Source organism: Manacus vitellinus, unplaced genomic scaffold, assembly GCF_001715985.3.
Source record: "Manacus vitellinus isolate BGI_N305 unplaced genomic scaffold, ASM171598v3 scaffold_0_pilon, whole genome shotgun sequence".
Classification (NCBI taxonomy): Eukaryota; Metazoa; Chordata; class Aves; order Passeriformes; family Pipridae; genus Manacus; species Manacus vitellinus.
Window position 1 is genome coordinate 20,325,663 of NW_021938789.1, and position 24,895 is coordinate 20,350,557.

Genomic DNA, 24,895 nt, shown 5'->3' on the forward strand with positions numbered 1-24,895 from the left:
CCACACTGTCCCAGGTTTATTTCAATGATCCTTTGAAGTAATACACCCTTTAAACTGATTCCCTGTCACAGAATCAGTCTTGGGACAAATGCAATGAAAACATTAATTTCTTCTCTGATTTATCTAGTTTGCCAATTACAATCCATTGACAGGGCATGATCATCAGTCAGTGTTCTACACAAAAATCACATCAGCATCCCTCCCAAGTCAGAGGAGTGCAAAAAGGCAATCTAATTTCTTTGTTCATTCTTTACACTGCCAACGGGGTCAATATTTTGGCAGCAACAAAAATCCTCTCACTGAGGTCCTAGTGCAGGTTTTCATTTCACTTTCAGTTCTCTAACAAAAGTCACCACACATGGTAGACTAACTGCAGCAGCTCAGCTTCTTCAGATGCTCTCAAGTTTCCTCACATTATATGTATCAAGAAATAATTACTCTGCCAGCTTTACTGACTGGAATTATTAGTTTTCACATTGAACTACCTATCTGGAACAAATGATGTATACTTATTGTCTGGACAGGATGGGAGAACACGGGAAAACCATGAATACCAAAGACCTGAGAAAAAACCTGAGAAATCAATCATACTTTATATTAAGAATTGCTTGAGTGGTCTGTAAAGGCTTGATAATTTTAGATAAGTGATAAAAGCCTATTTTAATGAGTATTAGGCCTTACAGTCAATTAAAAACATAAAGCAGTGCAATGTCATACCATAAGAAGCCATTTACTGGTGCTATTGCGTTCTTTCCTAGGTGATGCACGTCATTAATGGATTTAATAGGTGAGCTCACTATAAAGAAGTGTAGCCATATAAATAACAACAGATTCAAGTGGAAACCCTCTTTCTTTTGGATCAGGGATCCTTCTGCCTCTTACCTTTCCTTCTTTTCTCCACAGGAGCCCTTTAGAAAATGCTGCCTTCCCTCTCTGTTGCACTCTTCTAGGAACAAGGACTGTAGTTTCAAACAATGTTCAGCATGAAGTCCTAAAAAATCTTAAGTAAAATTTCTCAGCAGCTAATTAGTTACCAATTTCCTCTTCTGTATAGCTAAAAAAAGAAGCGAGGCTCATCCACCATCAGCCAAAACCTTAGCAATTCACATCTTAAACAGACGCTTAGCCTGGTCAGTCATCTGTTTCAAAAAAAAAGAACCAAAAACACCAAACAAAACTCCAAACAAACAAACAAAAACCAAACAAACAAAAAACCACAGAAGTATGTCTGGTGCCTGAAACAACATGTTTTTTTTACCATTTGTTTTGACCAAGCACATCCTGAAGCCTTCCAAACCAGGCTGGGTGTGAAAGATGTTGCCTAGTTTCTGCTACTCTGTTGCCTAATTTCTGCTTCTGCCAAAGAAGAGGGGACAACTGAACATGTGCGTGTCTTTCTTTCACACGCAATACATATGTTGGTGTCTAATTTGGTTTTATTTTGGAATAAAAAACAAAATAACAAACAACCCAAAAGGTGAAGATACTAAATTACATTAGCATCACTGCTGCCATCTGGCGGACATCTATGCTCTCCTGAGCAGGATGGTTTTGTCTGTGGATATTTCCTGCATCTGAGGAATTTCAGTAGTAACATCACCCTACTTGCATTTAGTCCCTTTCAGGACGTTTGTATAGAGAGACGGGAAAAGTTACAGATTTATCACCTTTTTTTTTTTTTTAATGAAAACCAGATTGAAAACCAGTTATCTCACTTCTCCCTTGGACTTTCCTTTGTGCTAAGCACTTCCCATCTGGCTCACTCTCTTTTTTTATATATATCTTGCAACATCCTTGCACTGTCAAACTAAATTACTATTTGCAGTAAATTTCAGCTCAAACTCCAAGACACTTTTTATTGAAGCATCTTATTTGCCCTGTTATGGTTATAGTCCTTTTGGGATATATAATAAAATTTATTTTCCTGGGTTTGTAGCTGTGCAGTAAAAATTCTCTCTGTCCTGAAATTTGGCTTATAAGAATCAAAGATAGTGCTTTTTTCTAATATTTAAAAGGTTACCCTTTAAAATTTTAATGATTTTTTTACATTTCTTGGTATTTACAAGCAAGCCATTCATCTTCGCTCTATTCTGAATTATCTCTGATACACTGCATTGAACAGAAATAAGGTCTTACATTATCTATAAGGCGTACATATCCTGCTTAAGATTTTGATTTTAGAAGTTTCTTTTTCAGTCAGAGCAACATATTTTCTGGCAGACCTTTTCTCCCCCCATCTCTCTCCTCATCTCCATGTTTAAGCTCTCCCTTTCCCACTGCTTCCTATTTCCACTGCTGCCCTGGACCTTCAGACTCTCCTCTTGAGGCAGAAGCCAGCAATTTTCTCATCCCATCCCTACTTTATGATAGTACTATGTAACTGTTCTCTGTAGAAGAGAATCAGACTATTCATCAAAGGTTTATTCCTTTAAATATAGTAATGATGATTAATTTACTGACAATTACTTTGAGTGCTTAAGTAAATCTTCCAAGACAACTGAAATGTGATATCCCCTCCCCCATATATTTTCATGCCTACAGCACTTAAGTTGAAAATTATCTAACCTTTGAGACACTCCTACTTGGCACTGACTGTAGAAGTCAGTGTTCTCTGTGAAAAAAATATTTAAAAAATCAGTGATCTGCAGCTCTGGTCTTTTTAAGAAATTGCTAAGCAGAAGGTAAAATACAAAAAACTTTCCATAAGCATTAACACATGCTTAACACACTTGATAACATCTATTTGCATTCAAAAGAGGAGTCAAAGAATGATAGGATCAGCTTACATTTACAACATCAAAGGAAGGGACAGTGATTCTGGTTGAAGACATCACTTGCTGCAAACATTTCTTGGACAGCACTGCCCTGTAGATCACACCATTATTGAAGCCCTCATTAGAAAACTCATAAGCTTCAAAGTGCTTCAAGGAACTTCTGAACTTGGAATGCTTAAAGGAAGATCAGCAGTGACCTTCTCCAGCAAATAACGCTTCATCATTAAAAAAAAAACCGAATAAAAAAAAAAGCAGTAAAGGAGGTAAATACAATCTGTAAGAGGGGAGAAAAAGAATAAACAGCAAATGGATAACAGGTTTCAAATTCACAGTCAGTTCAGTCTAGCATAAGAGTATTTACATTTGAATAGATGGTAGCACAGAGCTGATTCTCATGCTCTAGTCTTTCATAGTTTGCTCATCCTGAATGTCTGGAATTGCCAGAGATAAGGATACAGCCCTGCAGCTCCTCTGTCTTGAAGCATGCATTAGTTATTTACACCTGCTCCAACTCACAAAATGCCAGTGACTCAGTTCTGACAGTGTACAAGTCCAAGAACTCTCTTTTTAATTTTGCGCTTCTTGTCACTGGCTATATTTAAAAAAGAATTAAGGAGTTCTGAATTTTTTTCAGATATTTTGTGACAATGTCCACATCTCATCTCCCTGTCTACATGATCTCATGATTCAGGTTTTTAAAAATATATATTGCTATATGCACTATAAAGGTTACTATGCACTGCACCCACTTCTACTTGCCTTAGTCTGTGGATCCCACAATCTCTACTGACAGAATTTCAGGTCACAGGAGTAGGTAACTCAGCAGGACTACTCATATAATTAGAGTTTTAAAGACCGAGCAGTGCTATAACCTGTGCACAGGTGCAAGAGACTAGATCAAATATTTGGAAATAGAAAACATTTCCTGGGCATACAGGAATGAAATATCATGGATACATGTTCCTCTTTTTTAATCAATCTTGCTTTGTACCTGTAGTTCCTGTAGAAGACCAGACTATTTTCACCCATCTTCTACAGTCTGTTAGATCCTGCTAAGGAAATTAGACCTTGTTTCCCTGAGAAAGATCTACCCTAAAATCATTCATTGCATATGCAGGCTATATATATAAATGTGCTAGGTGAGTCAGACTCTGAAAAGAAGGATTTGGAGAAGTAAAGATTGCCTGCGATGGACCACAAAATGCTGAGGGGTAGACCTGTACTTAAGTTGTTGACTTGGTCAAAGGTCAGAACATCAAAAATTATGGTCAAACGTTAGACCAAAGGTCCATCTAGCCCATTATCTTATCCCCAGAACTAACTAAGGGCAGATGTCTTGGGAAGGGCTCAAGATGATTTCTGATTTCTTGCTTCACCTTCTCCTCACCAAGCTACCAGGTATCCTCAAAGAGAACTCGTGTTTTTTAGGAAGTGAAAATGACACCACATAGCTTTGTTGGCACAAAACTGATGTAATAAACTAGTGCCTGGATTATGTTAAAGAATAATAATTGAACCAAACTTAAGTTTCTACAATAGCAAGAGGAGGCATATTCTTACTCCAGTCAACATCTCCTGCATCAGATCAGTAACTATTTGGACATATAAAGACACACTCACTAACCATTCTTTCTCTCTCAGATGGATGTCACACTGTGCATTAACTCAGTGGCTTTCCCCTGCCTAAGACATACTAAATGTACAACACAGGATTAGGCTCTGCTGCTGAGATAGACAGGAAACATTATTTAAGAATAGCATTTTTGCTCTTCCAGGACTTCCCTCTGAGACAAAGGTCAAGTAGCTTACCATCAATCAGCTGACAAAACTCATCACCTTGATAAAAGGTGAGCACTGCCTTCATCAGTCCTTCATCATAATACTCTCTTCAGAGATGGTGCCATTAACCATCTTTAGGGCCCAGCAGTGAGCCCAGCTGATGAACCATGTTAAACCAATCTAACAAGAACAACAGTCAACTCAGGCAAGTTCTGCCTTATTTGGCTTGGCAGATGTTAAATTGATATGACCAGGGGGAAAGAGGAATGGGATAAGGAGTTTCTCAGGGGAGCTATAGGACAACATGGCAGCCCAAGCAGGCAACTCAGTAGCTTTTTGGGAGGCAAAGACATTAATGGAAAGAGCTGTAGGGACAGCCATGTTTTCATTAGGTTGCGGGGTTTTTTTACAAGCCATGCAGTTTATTGATTTGACACCCTGTAGATTACCTTCTCATGCCTGTCTTTTGCTTGGAAACAGACACTTGTATTTATATCTCAGAGAAAACCAACTATTCCTTCTCTACATTTGACAAGCCTATTCACTCTCAGGGATGTTACTAGGTATGCAGGGATACACAAATCAAATAGACGAATCCCTGTCCATTACTATGCTACAGGACTAGTCAGTGGTACTATTATAGTTACTTCATCTTCTGATTTTTTTCAATAGTTTGTTGTGGGTTTGGGTTTTTTGTTTGGTTTTTGGTTGGTTTTTTGTTTCTTTGGTTTTTGTTTGGTTTGCTTTTTTTGCTGACCACTGCAGTTATTTTTGTCTCGAAAGCAATGTTTTACCCCTTGAAAGACATTGCAAAATTTCACCACGTGTCCTTTTCTGTCTGCAGCTAGACTAGTTCAAGACCTTGATACCTGAGGTTACCAACCTTACTGCTGAGCTACTCACATTTCACTCAAAGTTCAATGTAGGCAACTAAAAGGTAGATTGGGAGGAAAGGAACATGACGTCAGGGGAGGAGGAGGCTACGGCACTGCAGGCCAGTGGGAGTCGTTGGAAATTTACAATGTCAGCAGGCATGAAAACTGTAAACCTTATACATGGCATGGACGGAGAAAAAAATTTGCAGATTAAATGTACATTTTTTTCTGCCTTCCTCTAATCCTTCAATGACTTTCCCTACGAGACATCCCATTAAATCTTAAACATCAAAATTCTTTTAGGTTCCAGAAAAATTAGGCAAATTACACCAGGGATATGGGTCTGGGTTCTGAGGTCAAACAGTTGCCAGGGGATTAAGTTCCCTGATACCACTGAAGTTAAATTACATTGATTTAATAAAAGCAATGTTTTACCTGGGATATGAAAGTCTACTTCCAGCATATACTAGAAACCCAGCTCTGCAGTAGCTAAGAGAAACATGTTTATTCTTTATTTGATTTGCAGATTTTATTTAGCTTTTAAGGAAAAAAATTAGTCCATCCCACTTCATAAATTCATATACATTTATAATTTATGCTCTGTTGACTGACAGAAAAAGAATAAACATATTAAAATTTGATACCTGTCCTCCAAATGAAGGAAACATTTCACAACAGAATTTGCATTGTTTAGCTCTGATCATCTTCACATTTAGTTATGGCTGTCTTAAATATTGCTTCTATTTCTTATCCAAGAATTGAGAATCAGCTTTTTGGCAGCATTTTGAGGAAACACTATAAGTACTAAACCATAAATCCACTTCCTGTACTCTTTCTGAACTTACTTAAATGCTCATTGATGATTTAACCCAGAATATTAAGTTTTACCATTTGTTCCTACAAAACCTGTTGCCCTGCAGGGAAATCTCTGACGATATTACTTATTACTTATTATTAAGGAAGTCAGATTTGCAAATACTGGATGTCAGTGTTTTCTTTCATATAATTTTTAGGAAAAAACCCCTTGCTTTTACAGTAAGAATATGATATTCAGAGAGTAAGACATCAAAGCCAAGCAGTGGATCAGATAACCTGAACCCCAAGCCACAATTTAAAAAAAAAAATCAGCTAATTTTGCTTTTATGCAAATGCTATTTATCTTGTCTGTTGGCAGTTCAGACCTCATTCCACCCCAGAATCTCTGAGTACTGACATGAATGAAATTAAGTAGTGTAATCATATATCTCTACCTAACTACTTGCCTTCTTTGCATAATCCCATTTTTTTTCATTTGTATCCAAATGAATCTAAAGAATGTAAGGACATCATGGTCAAAGTCACTGTACAAACAAAATACATTAGCCCCAACACCAGAATTTAAAACATATTTTAAGAATGGAAAGCCTGGAAGAAACATATCCTACTTTGAAATATAAATAGTTCTGCTTCAAATGTAGGATTAATCCTCCGCCTAAACATTTACAGAGGCTCATGATACTCACAAACTGCTTGTGTGAGGGACTTTCAGGTCTAATCCTCTTGAACACAGATTTACTGCAGTTTTGCCCTACCTTCAGAGTATTTCCTTCCTCTTCCTGCCATTACACTCCTGTATTCTGCATTTGAATGTCTTTATTTTTAACTGATGTGCAAACCATCAGTTACTCTCTCCTCTGAGAGAGTACAACCGCTAACAGGTCTGGGATTTTACTGTATGTATAATAAAAGATTTTATTTTTTTCATCAAGACAATTACTATGATTGCATCTGGGTTTAATTTATCTCCTTAAACAAGTTTTGTGATTATCCAGAGCATAATGCCATTAACAATTTTTTACAGTTGATCTCTACCATGAGGGAGAAAGAAATGCTTGAAAAGCGGATTTATGAATTACAGGTAATGAATGTTGCTGGATAGTGAAGACTCCTACTGCAATTACAAGTAGCTAGTTTCAAGGAAGTCTAAGATTCCCAATAAAGTTTAAGCACCTCCAGCTTTAGCATTGTCCTCCCTTCAGGGAGGAGCCTCCAGCAGCTCCCATTGGCCTTTTCCCATTCACATGGCTGTGTAGCTCAGGCTCAGCTGGCTCTGCCAAATCCTTGGGCAGATACTGCTTATCATCTCCCTGTCCAGGGCACTACACCACTTCCAAAGCTGTGGGCATACAAGGGAAGCATGATCCTTTCTCCTGATGCTGGAAGCCACAAGTTTCAAGCTTCTTGACAGATACCCTCCACTACCTACCGCTGTCTTTCCTGTTTCAGGTTGTGCAGCCCTTGTCTCTGCAAACTTCAGCAAAAGCCCTTTAACTCCCTCTTCCATGGAAGCACCTGCTTGCTATTGCACCACAGAGCCACAGTAGCATTCAGCACTGCTGCTAAGGGGTTGCAAGAGTCATGAGGGGAAAGCTGCTCCCCACCTTCCCCAAAGTATGAACCTTCCCTAAAGTATGAAGAATAGTTCTAAAGCACAGAGGCTGCCTCACAGGTCCTATACGGAATGCAAAACATACCTGAGGGAGGCAGAGAGCGTAGATGAAGTGCTTTGTTTTACCTTTCCTTGTAGCATCACAAGGAGTGATTAACCAGGATGAAGGATGAGAAATTACCAATAGACAGGCCAGACAGATTTGGATCACTTACTGCTGCCAGAAAAAATTAGCTTATTTTTGTTTATTAACTTTCTGCTCCATAATCCAAGCATTTACTTCCAGATCCCACCTGCAATTAGCAGTACAGTGTCTTAGTAAGATATACATTAACTTTTGTTCTTGGATTATATTAGAGATCAGAAACACCAAACGATGCAGGGCGCCAAAAACTGCACAAATAGTGAGAAGACAATGCAGTTGTCAGAATTCATGTCTGGGGGAAAAATTATGTAGAGTTTTTAAATTCCAGGTATGAACAATTGCATTATTTACTACTGTACTATTAATTTGCATTGATGTTATGTTATGATGTTATGAAAAATAGCTAATTGCTGTTACTTATGTAGCTTATGTAAAAACTGCAGAAGTCAGCTGTACAGATACACTGACCAATAGGAAATAGCTTAAACACTGTGGTCAAATGAGTGTTAAGGTAACTCAAAGAATCACTGTTAAATGTATTACTAAAAGAAGGTTTTATATAAATTTATGAATGTACGACTTCACAAAGTGCTATGGAAAGGTTTACTCTATTATTTATTACATAGATGAAGCATACAAAGGAAAATCTGACTAGAATCAATTTAGAATTATTTACTCAGAAGTGGGGGATGTAAAAGAGTAAGGGTGAAGAAGAATAAGAGAGACCCTCCTGTTGAGTCACAAAGTTCAGAGAGGGCCCCTTGCTTTCTAAATTCCTGATAGATCCTAGGTGAGGCTGAGTCCAATTTCAGTACCATATAGTTTAGTCTAAAGGCTTTAGCTGCACTTAATAATTGACCAATTTAACATTGGTAAAAGGATTCAGTAGAATTTACTACAGTTAACACAGTGACTTAATTATGGATCCAAGAAGCAACATTAATGTTAGACTTGCTATAGTGTGTTTCAGTCAATTCACACACACAAATATATACAGACATAAATCTGTGTATACATAAATTCCCCTCAACTTCAGTGAAATACTAAGGTCAAATGCCTTGTCATTTCTCAATGGGTGAGACTTGAACCTTGAGGGGGGGGGAGTCAGACCGTGTCCCACCATCAGTTTTCAGTGATGGTTCTGCCAGTATTGCAAATTTGAGAGTTGGTGAGCTCTGAACGGCTTCCCTCTCAGAGAGAGATGCTGCTGCATCCCACTACATTCCAGGATGGCTCAAAGGGCCTCACTTAAAACAGTCACTTATAGAGTCGCAAAATGCTTGTTGTCTTCCATCCTGGCTGTAATCCAAGCTGGTAATTACTGGAGTTTTTAAAAAGTTCAGTAACAACGGTACTGTTTCACTCAGGCTACAATTCAGGTAAATAAGGTTCCAAAGCTGTCAGGGGATGGATGATTATCTCTCATTCCCCTTTTTGGTCAGGCAACAGCAGTCCCTTGTACAGGCAGTGCCACCCCCACCTTAGCCAAGCAAGAGTTTCTGGCACAGTCAAGGTACACTTCACCACTCAACTTGTTACTCAAAAGCCAAAGCCTAATGGGAGTTCCTGAAATCATAGAACAGTCTGAGGATGATGCAGGGTTGTGTTTCACCTCTGCAGTGGTTTAGAAAACACTATGTCAACTTCTATTTCTGTACATAAAAAAATCTGGTTGATATAGGTGAACTAAATTACCATAGAAGCCAATTTATTAATTGGGAACAAAATATTGCCCTATGAAACCTTCATTAAAAAAGCATTTAACTGTGACTAATGTTAGTATATTATTACGTATGATCTTAAGCATTATTAAGCAGGCATCTGACAAATTAGTGCTGCATGTCTTCTCATTGCCTGCCAGTAAGGTGTAGTTGGTACATGGCTAATCTAAATGAGGTCCTACCACAGCTGAAGCCCTTGACCTTTTTTATGACAAATGCAAAACCTGTTAAGACACATGCATTTCAATTTAATGTGACAAAAATCAGCCTGAGAAAATGTATAAATATACCATTTCCATGGCACTTTGCACAGTATTCCAGAATGGTTTCATGGATGGGTTCTCATTACAGCCATTTCTAGTCCTTATACTTAGATATGACAGATGAATTTTGTAGACTTAGGATATTTTGAAGTATGTCACAGTAGTAAAGCAGTTGGTGACAGCAAGGATTGTTACCCCAATACAGGATGTAAGTGTGCTTGACTTTCAGCACATCAAAAGTAAAATCTCAAGATGTGTTCCTGTGGTATTAATTAACATGGAACTGGAACAACAGGATCGAATCCACATCAAGAAAAGAGGTTATCTGCCTTTCTCTGGTAGAAATCATTGAAGGGAGGAGGGGAGAGAGAGACCAATAAAATTACAAATCAAGTTTGACCATTCACAGCTTCAAAAGTTTTGTAAGCATTTAAGAACCCATCTATCACCAAAAAAAAAAAAAAAAAACAAAAAAAGAGAAAAAAGAGGAAAAAACTTTTGTGAGTTTGAAAACACCAATATGATTGTCTTTCTTAAAGGGACCTTTAAGAAAGCTAAAATTTGACCCCTATCCTCATGAAGTCTCTTAACCTTCCTCCCACATGTAACAGGCTTATCAGTAAGTATTTGTTCAGATGCTCTGTGATTTATGGTATAACAAAGGGAGAGGAATTGCTTTTCAAAAAATCTTAGGCTATGGAGAATATCTTTAGAGACCATGTATCAACTCACATGCCCCCTAGAAGGAGCAAGGATCTGAAATGTCCAGCCTGCAATCACAGTTACTCTCAACATTCATGAAGTAGCCACCATACAATGTTATATGTCACAAGTGTTTGATTGGCTTATGCCATTATTAAGAGGTGATGTTCAATTGTCATAGTTAATGATAAACTGATCATGAAACCATAAAGATAATTAAAGATAAATAAGATATTACCAGTATTTCTACTGCATGGATGAAAGTGCACATACCTATCAGGCAAAATTAAAACAACAGTAAGTGACAATAAAATGAAAAAAGAAAGCTGTCAGCAGTATGAGTTATAAATTAAAAATTCACAAAACAATTTGAAGGTGTCTGAATTAAGAACATTAAAAATAAGATGCCCAAATAGAAATATCGCTGAATGTTCTCCAAAGCACTTTTGCACATAAGGTTTTCAGTCAAAATCCTACTCTACAATATTCGGCGTATGCTCTGATGCTTTATACATTAATCAGTATATTGTGCTGTATAAATTATTTAATCATGCTTTACAAGCTCTAAGAAGCCTGTATGCCAGGAATTCATGTGCAGAGCCATTCTACATTTAAACAAAGAGAAAAGCCACTATAAAAAATCTTGCCACCTCAAATAAGTAAAATGTGGTTTCAAGACTCATTATTTTTTTCACCCTCCTCTTACAGGATCACAACAACAGCTGCTTGCATGATGGACCTACGCAGATATCCTCTGGATGAACAAAACTGCACACTAGAAATTGAAAGTTGTAAGTTATTGGAGGGAGAGGGTTGGCCAAATGACAGCTGAGGACTGAAAGACATTGACAGGTTAGGCAAAACAGGAGCAAGTTGTTGAAACACTGTGTGTCCAGTGAGCTTGCACACTGAACATACCCAATGTATTTCTATAATGCATAAGCCAAAATATGTTTCATTCACAATATTGGTTGATCCAAGCTTGTAAGATGTCTTTCAAAATCTCTTGTCGAGCAAGTGAAGAGTTTATTTCTTGATGATTAGCTCAGAGGACAGCAACTGAGTACTGTCCATCTTCAGTGCATAATCACTGCAGAACCTGAAATAATTACTTCACCTTGGTGCATTCATCTCTAAGTCTAACATCTCTCCCACATGGTGGTGGCAGGATTGATCAATTGCTTTCACCAGATCACTTGGAGCTTATAAGAGGAAACAACTTGATCCTTCAGGACCAAGGTTAATGAGAGCTTTGTCATTGTCTTCCATGAGCGTAGGAACAAGGTGTGCACTTACAAATTTTTGTTATTAACACAGTCTCTATATCCTTTATGATAGTAGCTTTTAGAGAAATGCCTGCTAAAGGTTTTTGAAAAGAAAATGTTGGGAAATATTTCAGTTTATTCTGAACTGCAGAGGTTTTAATCGACTATACATCTCAACATATCTGAGGTGGCAGTTGTCAGGCACTGAAAAAAAAATACAGTCAGTCTAGAGTACTCATAGGCTCACAAGAGCCCAGCAAAAGAGGAGCTCTCGGCCCAATGTTTATAGTAATTTATAATTTCTACTTAATGCCACCAGAAAAAATGCCTTATTTAAGGCATTGAAATGGCCAAATACCTTCAAAATTACTTTCCATACTGAAGTAAGTCAGTGGAAGGGCAGCTTTTAATTTAGATTTTATATTGTTTGGTAAGAAACTCGAAATGGTTTCCCAAGAATTATTTGCTTTTCCTCCTTTTCCTGGAAAGTCTCTCTACAGTAATTTTATAAATTTTCTGTCAGATTAAAAACAACAAACCTTTCATTCCACCAGCAAAAGATTTTAATCAAGTAAACATTCACAATCAGCTTAATGATAATTATTTTTACTTGAGAGCTTTGTCTGAACACTACCTGCTCATTTATTCCTTTAGAGATCTAAAAATGGTGGGGGTTTTTTGTTTTGGTTTGGGTTTTTTTAAAGATCCTAGTGTTTTGGCATTGCATGTTGACATGTCAGAAAGAGAAGCAGGGAGACAGTTTTGTCATGGTTCCCCATGAAACACTTCAATAGCTGCAGTGCAGAGTCTCCACAGTAGCTTATTCTTTGTTCACCATTCAACTCGTTCAAGAAAGTGTCTGGAAGGACATACTCGTTGTGCACCATATCAAACCCCCTCAACAGACACAGTAGCATGGCAAGCTGGGCCAAGTTGGTGTTCATGTGATGAATATTTGTGTTAGACCAACATGCATTAATCTTCCTTGTACATCTGCTTTCATTTAGCATGTCCATATCTCCATTGCCCTGAGCTGACTGAAGCACCACAAACCCACACGCCTGTGTATGAACACATATATAGCCATTTTCTTCTCCTTCCCGAGAAGCAGAGGCAGTAGGCAACTGTAGCTTCCTTTTCCAGTGCTGCCCATCACCCTACTGATCTCCCCAGTCACTTTCTGATAGTTCAAAACTCTGTCTGAGTGTCATAATGCACCAATTTACGGGACCTAAGAAGTTACTTGTTAGGATACATGGTTGTCATCCTATCCTTGGAATTTGCAGTCCCCTGCATTTTTTGGCACAAACCAGTTTTCTTGATGTTGTTTGCTGCTGCTTAGCTCATCTTCTGGCTTAAAACTATTAAGGCATGCAGTGGATATATTTGGGGAATGAGTCATACATTGTGTTTCAAAATAAAGTGCATGACACATCTCCTGAGTAGCTTTTCTACCTGATCAGCAGAGGAAATGGATATATACTGTACCACAGCAATCAAAATGGGTGATGATACTGAAGTTGCCTTCATCCTGAATTCATACCTATGTTATTTGCTGCGAGGTAGTTGATTTGAAGTCTCTGTCTCAATCATGACTGAAGCTGATCAAAGTACATAAGCATTTATCAGCTAGCAGCTCACATAACAAATCAGATGGATACTTGACTGGTTTACACCTCTTTATTCACAAACTTTCACATAAACGAATCTTTTTAGGGATAAATGTTCAGTGAGAATTACTATCAGTGAGACCTCATCAAGAATCAAAATTGGGATCAGATGGAATAAGCAATTAAAATGCTAACACAATCAGGGATGAGAGAATACCATGCAAATCACATGGCCAGTCGTACATCCCCAAAAGAAAACTGCTTTTCTGACCTTTTGAACACCCACATAAATAATTCATGTCTCCAGAGATACATATGTTATGTTAATACTTGTTGAGCTGATCACAAATTGCCAACAGGTCAAAAATGGAGACTGAATTATTTTTCATGAGTACTTAGGTCAGTTCTACTATCAACTGAATGACAAAAGCACAGACATGCTTGCCTCCTACTGAAAGCCCAGAGGTAGTATATGCATCAGGGGCATTGGCATCTTTGACAATTCTCCACCTAAAACATAACTTCTATTGCACCGCAGATCTTCTCCTCTGCACCTCTAAAACTCTTGAAAATTGTTTATCATACTTGGAAGAACAGAGTTCAGAAGGGCAGGCTGACTGCTTCTTTCTTATGCATTTGAGTACAAGTAAGCCAGTTGACCTGTGTACTCTGTACTTAGTATTACCCACTAATCCACTTGAAAGTTACAGGGAGGCAGAATGGAGAGGGTGATTAAAGAGGTGATAACCATGACACTGCTTCTCTGCTCATGCCACATGTATTAGGCATGTGGTGTTTCCTTCCATGACAGAACTGGTTTATAAGAATCTCACCCTTAAGCTCTCCTTCCAGCTCCTGCATCACCTTTAAGCTCTCCTTCCCGCTCCTGCATCACCCTTTAGCTATTAAACTTTCTATTTTGCCAGTATACAAATATTCACAGAGCCAGGATGAACATGAAACTGTTAACACTTTTTTGATAAAAAAAAATATCCCTTTGGTAGAAAGGCTTATCCACCTCAATTTTGGGAGAGACAGGAATTAAATAAACCCCAGGGCAGAACTGTTCCTTAAATAAAAGGGCCAGGGAAGGTGGTGCTGTAATCACTAAGCATTTCTGGAACAGCCTGTGTAATGGCAAGCAGCATTGCTCACCACTAGACAGAACCTGTGCAGTATGGGCACTGACAAACCATTTTCAAAGCACTGGAAAGTAGTTTTGTTCATTTTTATACTGTGTACAGTTATATGGCTTAACCCATGTGGCACCAGCTTCCAGAGCAGTACTGCTGTACTGTGAGAGCTGCAGGATTTCCTTCATTCCTAAAGGATGGTAGGCAGGTGACTTCTGAGATAATCGTTTTTCTGTCCCAGGATGCTTCCCTACCTCTGAAACAAGCAAGCTGGAGACACGTTTTCCTCTCCAAAATCTGGGTGCTCCCCAGTGCATCCACAACAACTCTATAGCCCTGCAGCAGAGCCGAAGCAATGCTGAAGTACACACTACCTGTCCCTCTTTTGAGTTTCCATGTGTTTTTAAGGTTGACTTACTCCTGCTGCAGAAGGAGCATGTTCCAGAGGAACCAGGAAGTCCCACAGATTAATTGCTCAAAGAATAGATGAACATCACACTATTTGCGAGCAGAAAGGCAGTGAGCCGTTTCAGCTCACAGGGATGCTGTGGAAATTAGCCAAAGACAATCCCTGAAAATCTAAAATGCTAAGAATTGTTCCTTAATAATACTTAACAGTGAGTAATTTCAGGCCTTGCAAATAGCAGCAAAAAAACTGTGTGACACAGGAATGGAAAAGAGCACAAGGAATCAAACACTGCCCTATTATCAAACCTCCCCAGCAGTACAGCAAAGGCATGGATAATGCATGTCTATATTGAGTCAGCAGATTATTTTCATAAAAAAATTGCATTTCCAGCTTTCCAGAAACTGTCTTACAGGATTGTGGAAGCCATATATGCACGGCTGTCAACCAGAGAAATGTATACATTTAGGAGGAGAACATTTTGGCTGCACGTGTTTCTTCACACACATTTTTCACAGCTTTTCTCAAGCAGTTCACCTTATTCCAAATTCTGCAGTGGCAGGTGGGGAGACCATATCAGACGTTTTACACCTGTTCCAGTGCCTAATACCATGATGGCCACTGGAAACTTCAGTGTACAAAATCAAGGGATTTTATAACTGGAACTGCTTCATCAGCAGAGCTGGGATCTGTAACAATCCATTTCTCACAGATTAGCATATATTGGGAAAGAGGAGACTTAATACTTGGCTGGAGGTTACACAGACTGCTTGGCACTCTCACATGAGCTCTGATGGATGTCAGCTTGGCAATTTAAGATGTTAAATCCCCCAGCTGTTAATTCTGCTGGACCAGGTAGCCTCTGGCAAGGGCTACAGTTGCTATGACAGTTCAGAACCAAGTGCCTTGGCACAAGTCCGCTGTCCCTGGCAGCAGCTAGGACAGGCTCTGGACTGGCATGGGTGAGATGCAGACACAGATCTTAGCTGATAAAGCAGCAGACGGGAGGAGGATGCAAACAACCAGGAACAGTAGACTGAAACTGCTACAGCTGTATCACCCAGAGCTTGTCTGTCAGAGTTCTGACTGCACACAGCTGCCCCACTCTAGCATCTCTCATTACAATCACAAGTGCTGACCTCATCACACTACCTACAAGATAAGACAGATACTGTTATTACTCTAATACTCTTCGTCCCTCTGAGGTCGCCAGTATCACAATCACAGCGTGACCTTGTGGACCAAGCTTGCACCTGGTTTTCATTTATCAGAAAATAATGGTGTGCCAACAGCATCACTGACAATAAATTAAATCCCCATTTAGGGTTTTACTTACAGCATCTCCCAGACTTCGGTGAAATATGTTTCACTGGCACAGGAGAGGGAGGGTCAGGCTGGTCTGCAATTTGGCAAAGTTATTTACTTATTGGCAAACTATTATGTGTTTTATAACAGGTCTGGGCAGATTATCAGAACTGTCCTTTTGGTCTCAAAAATCTGTGTCTCTATGACAACTGGAAAGCTGCAGCATGATTCAGGGATCAACACGGCAACACTGAACCATGCTGTAGTCTTGTCAGCAGCACTCTTAGACACCACTTGCATGAGCGAACTGAACAAGCTCACAGAAACCTGAGAATACAGCTGAGGAAAAGAGGAAGATTTACTTAGCTGGATACAGTATAAAAAATGGCAACTCTGCCTTGATTCAGCTGTTTTTTTGGCTGTCTGTTCTTCATATAGAAATAGATCTAACACTAAATATATGCAATGCTTCGATGAAAGCACAACCAACTTATAGTGATATTACAGTAAATCAATAAAATACTCCACTCAGACCTCTACACAGTTTGTTGTCAGAAAAACACAACTGAGTTCATGCCTGAACATTCATTATCATCTTTGTTGGCACAGAGCTATCTGACAGAATGAGATTTGAACGGATTTATCACAGTTCCCTGCTTGAGTCGAGATTGCATTGATCCAGGGAATGATTGCATTTAAACTACCAATGATGTAAGAACCTACACCTCAGACAAATAGGGATATTTTTTTAGAGATGAAAAACCGTCTTAAATCCAAGATTTCCTGTTCAGCTCTTCCTTTGCCAGTCTGCAGGCACCAGATATCTAGTAATTTATTCATGCCTGGCAATAAAAATTCACTAATGAATATTACTGCTCTGGTACCTAAGGCTGCAAGATCTTTGAGCTGGATCCACTTATGTATTTTCCCTAAGGTATCCAAAACCACTAAAAGGGCATCTGTTCTCATCCTGCTTCTCCTCACCAAGCATATCAAATTGCTTCCACAGAAGGCATAATTTCTCCCTTCTCAGTGGAGATTATTGGAATATTTTGAAAGCCAGTTGCAAGGCTCCTTCCCAATTAAAAAAAAAAAAAAGAAAAAAGAAAAAGGCTGGAAGGATGACCAACTCAATGCCTATTTTTAAGAGTTTCCATTTCTGATGTTCCTAATGAGGGTAGCTCTCCCCCCCACAGTTGCTTGGGTTTTGCCACATCTGTAAATGGAGAGCTTCTCTCACTCACCCCCTGTCAGACTGCCCTTGCTCCCCCACGAGACCTGTCAGCCATAAACCCATGTTCTGGCATGTGTTCCTTCCCATGGGCCCTGCAAACCCTGGAGAGGAAAAACTCTCATTTTCTCCACTTTGACTTGATCTCTGGTTATTACAGCATAGCACTGGGAATAAAAGATCTCTTCTGCTTCTGACCAACTCCTTTAACTGTTCTAAAATACATACTCAGCCTTAAATGTCTTTCAAACTTGGTGGACTAAGACAAGAGAGAGAGAGGTATGAGTTCCAAAACTCAGATCACTCAAAGAGTGCATCTTTCTGAGATGATTAACTATCTGAATGCAAAAGGCAGAAGGGTTCCAGCCTGTACATCTTGACTTAATCTGCCACCTCTAAGTGATTGTTCTTAGCACCTCATCCCACTCACAGTGTTCACAACGCACCAGTGTGCAGGTGAGTCTCCATCCATGCCTGCTGTACTCCCATTGCTGCCTGTGCTATGACATGCACAAAATACCTTATTTCACAAAGACTTTTCTCTGGATCAAATGCCAGATTCAAGTGACCAGCTCCCACAAAGCCTAGCAGAAGGACAGTTAACAGCAGAAAATAGAAAAGCACACTTTATTATAACACACTCATAAAATAAGCAAGACAGTACCATGGGAAACATCCCAGCAAGAGCAGGAATGGAGAGCAGCACAAAAGGCTGCAGAATTTATCCCATATACAGCCAATTGGGACAACAAAGTGACTACTCTCTGGGCAACACATTTTGCAATTTGAAACTCGCTTTAATAATTTCTTAAGACATTCAGATAATACACCCTAGATTACTTGATATACCCTGTGCAGAATACACACATGGAGTTTGTATCGTTGCAAATACACTCTCAGAAGGATCAGCCATGGAGACTCTGCATGCACACAACAATCTGTTAGATCCACATTAACTTCTGACATACCATCCTTCTGAGTTGCAGAGAACATGCTGGCAGAAAAACAGGAGAGGTTTTAAAATTACAGCATGAGCATCCACAGTAGGAGATTTAAGCATCACAGGAACAGAAAGACTAGCACAGTGCTGTGAAGCTGAGCAAGTTGGTTTTTAGATACTCCAAGAGGCAGATTCACAAATAGCTTGTTGGTACTGAAACTGAGAAATTAGCCAAATAGGACTGCATGTTTGCCTTTTTTTCCCCATCAAAATTTAAAATGTATTTTCAGCTCAGTTTAAGCCATTCCTTACCACTCATTTCTTAAGTCAGTCACTAAGATAAAATAATTCATTCTTCACAGCACACTAGTGTTAAGCCACAGCAACTGTTCTGTTTCCACACTTTGGGAACATTTCTTTCCCCAGAGGACTATAAATCAGTTATGTTGCTTTCACAATGTATTTTACACCACACACAAATTTACAAGTTACTCAGATGCCGATAGTACAGTCTATATGACTTTCTCTTTTCATTTTCAAAAAGATGGATAGGCTGTCTTTCTATGGATATATAGATTTTAATAGCAAATCTTTGACATTCAATTATTCCAGTACATGAACATATGAAATTAGTCAAGTCTGGTATATCTTCAGCAGTTTTCTATTGCACACTGAGGAATGCAGTTATTTTCACCAACTACTCTTCTCATTTAGTGCCATCTCAGTAGCCTCAGAGGTACCAATACAGGATGCAGACTGTCCCCTGGTGACCACAGAGGACAGGAAAGCTGGAGCCAAGTCACTTCTCAGCATAGCCTCATCAAGTCTCAGTCTTCAGCCTCTGATAGCCCCCAGGCTAGGGGAATAGCAAAAGGAAAAACTGGGCTTGTTTAAAAAAAAATTAAAGATGCACTTAGGTGAGGGGTTGATTTTTCCAGAAGCAACTGTGCTCTTAAATGAGTCAGTATTTCTGCAGTCAGAGCTGAAGGAAAAATAATCTCTCCGCCTGCTCATATCACAGTCTTGGAAGAGCTGGCACACTGTGCTTTGAGATAATGCAATTGTCCTAGAATGTTACAGCCATAAATATAGTTTATGTATTTCCTTGTCTTCTGCCAAGATGTGAATTGCTGTATAAAAGAAGGCTCTGGTACTCATGGATTCACTTCAATTTGTGAAAATGAAGCCTTGCCCCAAATGCACTGGAGTTTACAGATATTATAAATCTTGAGAAATTATCTGCTCAGTGCCTATCCAGTCTCTGTCTTGATCTATACCCGTGGTTCCTTGATGCTGCAGTAATACAAATAACAAAACACAGTGCCTCAAATCTCAATGTGGGAAGACGGCTTACCTGACCTGGGACAGCATTAATATAAGTAGTTTCATTAAGTGGGCAGTATACTCACATGCAGGTCCTCCAGCCCTCAGGAAACCACTCTGCAGAATGGAGAACAGAACTGAGCCTTTCAGATAAAATTCTTAATGCTTCTTCCATTAGCTTTCTCCTACCACTTCTAACAGCTTTATTTATTTATTCATCTTCCTCATAAACTTGTAGCAACAAACACTAAGTGCAAGAGTAGGCTGTACAGAGACACACAGGTTGTTAGAGCAAACCACAGTGTGTGGGAAACTTCAAGAAAACGTAGATTATTTCAGTTGTGTTTGAAGACTTCATTCATACTGATACAATTTTTCATTGAATTTATCTTTTCTGGTGATTGGCAGCCCTCAATTCATCAGAAATTCAATCTTCATGGAAACAGCGGCACCAAGTTTCCCAGACTGCCAGCTCAGATCTCCCTGGCCATGCAGGAAACACCTGTGCAGAAAGATACATGTTTGTCTCCCTCAGTCTTTCAAATACATGTTACCATTTGAGAGCAAGCCTTATTTGTAAAAGGGACAACTGTCCATCAGCATGTAGATGGAAACTGAATTAGACAATGATTCATTTCACCTGAGGCACTGGACTCCAGGATCAGGGCTGCATAGACATAGTGCTGATGTCCAGGGAAAATGGAAAGACTGCATGGTAACTCTAATTACAGATCTGAGCTATTGAAGTAGCACCTAAAGGTTGCTAGATTGCTTTCCAGTCTTGCAATCTGTTCCTGCTGGTGAGATGCAATTTTGGCTAATAATCTCAGTGACTTAACTCAGAATATATGGCTAATTTCCTCTCACCTCCAATCCTCATGTGGCCAACCTCCTCCACTGTTATTCGTTTATATTCTGTAAATGCCTGTGTAAGTACAAATACAAGCTGGGTAGAGAATGGATTAAGAGCAGCCCTGAGGAGAAGGACTTAGGAGCTTTGTTTGATGAGAAGCTCAACGTGACTCAGCAATGTGCACTCCCAGCACAGGAAGGCAACCACATCCTAGGCTGCATCAAAAGCAGTGTGGCCAGCTGATCGAGGAAGGTGATTCTCACCTTCTACTCCACTTTTGTGAGACCCACCCTGGAATACTGTGTCCAGCTCTGCGGCCTCCAACATAAGAAGGATGTGGACCAGCTGGACCAAGTCCAGGGTAGGCCACCAAGCTGATCAGAGGGAGAGAACACCTCTCCCACGAAGACAGACTGAGAGTTGGGGCTGTTCAGCCTGGAGAATAGGAGGCTCCAGGAAGACCTTATAGCATCTTCCAGTAACTAAAGGGAGCCTACAAGAGGGACTTTCTACAATGGCATGCAGTGACAGGACAAGGAGAAATGGCTTCAAACTGAAAGAGGGTATGTTTAGACTGGATATTAGGAAGAAAGTCTTTACTGTGAAGGTGATGAGGCACTGGAACGGGTTGCCCAGAGAAGTTGTGGATGCCCCATCCCTGGAAGTGTTCAAGACCAGGTTGGATGGAGCTTTGAGAAACCTGGTCTAGTGAAAGGTGTCCCTGCCCTTGGGAGGGTTGGGCAGGGTTGACAGAGGAACTAGATGATCTTTAACCTCCCTTCCAGCTCAAACCTTTCTATGATTGTGTGATTCTATGATTCTATGATCACTAAATTACCTATGGAGAGCTCTTCCTGGGAAAACAAACTTTATTTAAACTTTTACCATTTCTAATCCAAACCACACAGACCATGACAGCCTTATTTGTATTCACATTTAGGGTCCAAGCAACAGAACCTGTAATTCAAATATTTCATACACTTACTGTGGCCAGGAATATGTATCAACAAGATCAGGCACACAGAAAACTATTCAGCATCTTTTGATTATAAGACTTTGGATCTTCTCCCTTCCATGGAGCACTTGCCCCTCCATTACACCTTGTATTAGCCCACCAATGAGTGTGTGCTGCATGTCTGCCTCCCTCCACACAAAACTGCAGATACCAAGCAGACTTTGTACATCAACCACCTAAAAAGCCTGTTCCTTGAATTCAGCCTATGCTTTTAGCCACAAAAATACCCTACTCATTCTTCAGTGCTTAGGGAAAACTGACAACCATAGCAGTATCTCAGATACCTTGATGTCCAAGAAGGCATTCATCTTCTTGGTGCAGGACTGCACTCTGCTGCTGAACTCAGCCTGTTCATTGCCCAAGGGGACATGGTACTTTTCAGGCAAGAATTTCTTCCCAGCAAAGTATATCAATTCAGTAATGAATAATTATTTTGGGAAAATATGCACACAGAAAATGTGAAGTACATGTACAATACATGTACATTGCAAAATATACTTTCTAAAATGAGTCAATATTTCATTTTCAAAAGTTAATGTAGTTGGTATTTGTATTTGAAATTAATTTCATTTAGAAAAGTACTTTTTTTTCCTCTCAATTATTGTTAATTTTGTCCAAATGAAAATTTTAATGTAGCTCAGGATAACTTTAAATCTTTCTACAATTGTTCATGATTTGAAAATTCAGCTACTTACATAGTCAGAGTAGTGAGTGAGCCTGTATTGTGGGTTAACTCCAGCTGGCAACTAAGTACCAAACAGCCACTCACTCACTCCCCACCTTCCCTTGGTGGGGAGAGGAATAAGAAAAGAAAGGGCAGACCATCATGAAAACTTCATTCTTGTTACTTATCTAAAAAGCCCAAGTACAGTGGTCTCATACTTGCCTCCATATTTATCTATCTGAGAAAATTATACACCTGAATTAAATAATAAAAATTTTAAAGGTTTTTCACCATCTCAGATGGGAACACGATATTGCATAGAAATATGAGGTGTACTCATATAAGACATGCTGGCATAAGTGAGAAATTCAAAATGTCCTGATTAATCTCCAGTCTGAGTCCTGAGGTATGCAGAGACCCTACTGTCTTAAAGAAGAGAAGGTTTTGGCCTGACTCACTATGGCACCAACCAGATGGACCTGGATTTCAAATGCCTTCTTCACCAAGTACAACAGTTTTATCTAAAATTGACTGAGTCTGCCTGGCAACAGAATGAGAGCACTTAGAAGTAGATCTTAATTAGTCAAATGAAATAAGTGCTCAAGGGCAAGATGTGTTTACAATACGAGCAGACAAAACTGTGTACCATGCAATATTGACTGAACTAAATTAATTGAATGCTAAGCAGCTGGACCTCTGCTGCTAATGTTTACATAATGTGCTTATAAATAGTGTTGTTCCCTGTTTAACTTTGTAAAGTAACTGAAGTCAGAAAAAAAATTTCATGGTTATAGTTCAGACAAGGATAGCCAGCTATTGTACAGCAGCTCTGATGAGAGAAAAAGAGGAAGAAACTGCAGGGTGAAAAGAGTCATTTCTATTGGACTTATAAACTGTACATAAAATGTGCTCCTGACAGTACTGCAAGTAAATTACCTCTGTCAGGTTCATGTGAAGGTATGGAAGTCCTTTGAGCTAGAAAACGAGGTAAAGGACTGCAACACTGAGCTTCCAGGATAGGTCAGGTCTCTCCCAACATGTTGATGATGTCTCTCATCCTGATTCTGGCACTCCTGGCCTGTGCTGCCGGGACTGGAGTAGAAACAATTTGTTGTCTGCGTTTTGCTGCTCCCAAAAACGGGGCTTTTCCCCCCACCTCATCAAACCACGGGGGAATGAAGGGTAGAAGATAAAAAGAAAGAGGGGGTAAAAAGCAAGAAAACCCCTCTTGGAGAAGTCAGGAGCTTTGGTTCAACTTTCTGCAGATTGAGATACAGTTGCTATGCAGTATAAGTGTCCATTCAAAAAGAGAATAAGAAAGGGAGAAGTAGAAAGCTCAAAACAGATTCAGGAAAAAGACATCTCAGAATGAAAGGAAGAGAAGATGACTTGGACTTCTGACACTTGCTTCTGGAAAAAAAACAAACCCTCTCTTGCCAGTTCCAAGCTCTCAAGGACAATCTGGTACCAACAGCAAATGAACAGGATGCAGGGCAAGGAGAATATTGGGGTTACCTCCTCATACATAGCTGCTGCCCTAATCACTATTGACTGGCCCTTAGACAGAAACATGACAGTGTGACTTCAGAACTTTGGTGGTTTCAACCCCTCAAGAGAAGAGGATCCAGGCAAAGAAGTGAGACACGTGGAAGCAGTTAAACAAAGAGATCCTCAGGATATGTAGTTACCGAAGTAACTGACATGCCATTTTAAAACTTCATGCTTCAGAGCCACTCTACACGAGTATCTAGTCTAGTCAGGAACACATACTGCACATCTGCTTTGCTAAAAAATTTTTAAAAGCAATATATCATTGTTGAAAATTTTTAGACATCAGGTCATCAAAATGTCTCAAGTCTAAAATTAAATCACCGGCACTGCTCACTAAACATTTGCATATAAGAGACTTCTGAGTTTTCAGTGACATTTTAGCCACTTTAGCCCAGTTACTAAGGGCAGGTTGCTTTTTACTGCACAAAATGTGTGAGCATGAACAAGACTTCCTAATCACACTTTGATTTACAGGAATTATACAGAGATGTGTAGAGTCAGATGCCCTCAACATCAGGCTAAAAGTCATCACTCCACTGATGAAAGAAAAGTATTGTAAATATAAAAGTAATGTGATGGACAAATCAGGCTGCAGAGGAACATGTGAGGCCCTTAACTGCTATACTATCTCAGATCAAATGTCTATCTCACCTATCATCTTGTCTCTGAGAGTGGCTAGCAGTACATATCAATGAAGCTGGAACAGAACATAGGATATACATCCCGATATTTCCACAGTAAACACCTCCAGTAAGTGTTCTGCACATTGCTATATTAAGTCAGAAATAGTATCACTGTGTTTAATAACCTGGATAGATTTTTATTCTGTGACTGTTTGATAGCTTCTGAACAAGTTTAAATTCCTGACACTCATGTCAATGAGCGAACACAGTGAGTTCTGCAGTTTATTTG

General features: G+C 39.4%; 1 protein-coding gene across 1 annotated transcript in view; it reads left to right on the top strand.

The window, feature by feature from the left end:
* Positions 1-24,895, top strand: part of GABRB1 (gamma-aminobutyric acid type A receptor beta1 subunit) — a 116,584-nt gene that overhangs the window by 75,016 nt on the left and 16,673 nt on the right. The window contains exon 3 of the mRNA XM_018068837.2: positions 11,396-11,478. Within this exon, the coding sequence (XP_017924326.1) occupies positions 11,396-11,478 (83 nt within the window). The remainder of the gene's footprint in view (positions 1-11,395; positions 11,479-24,895) is intronic.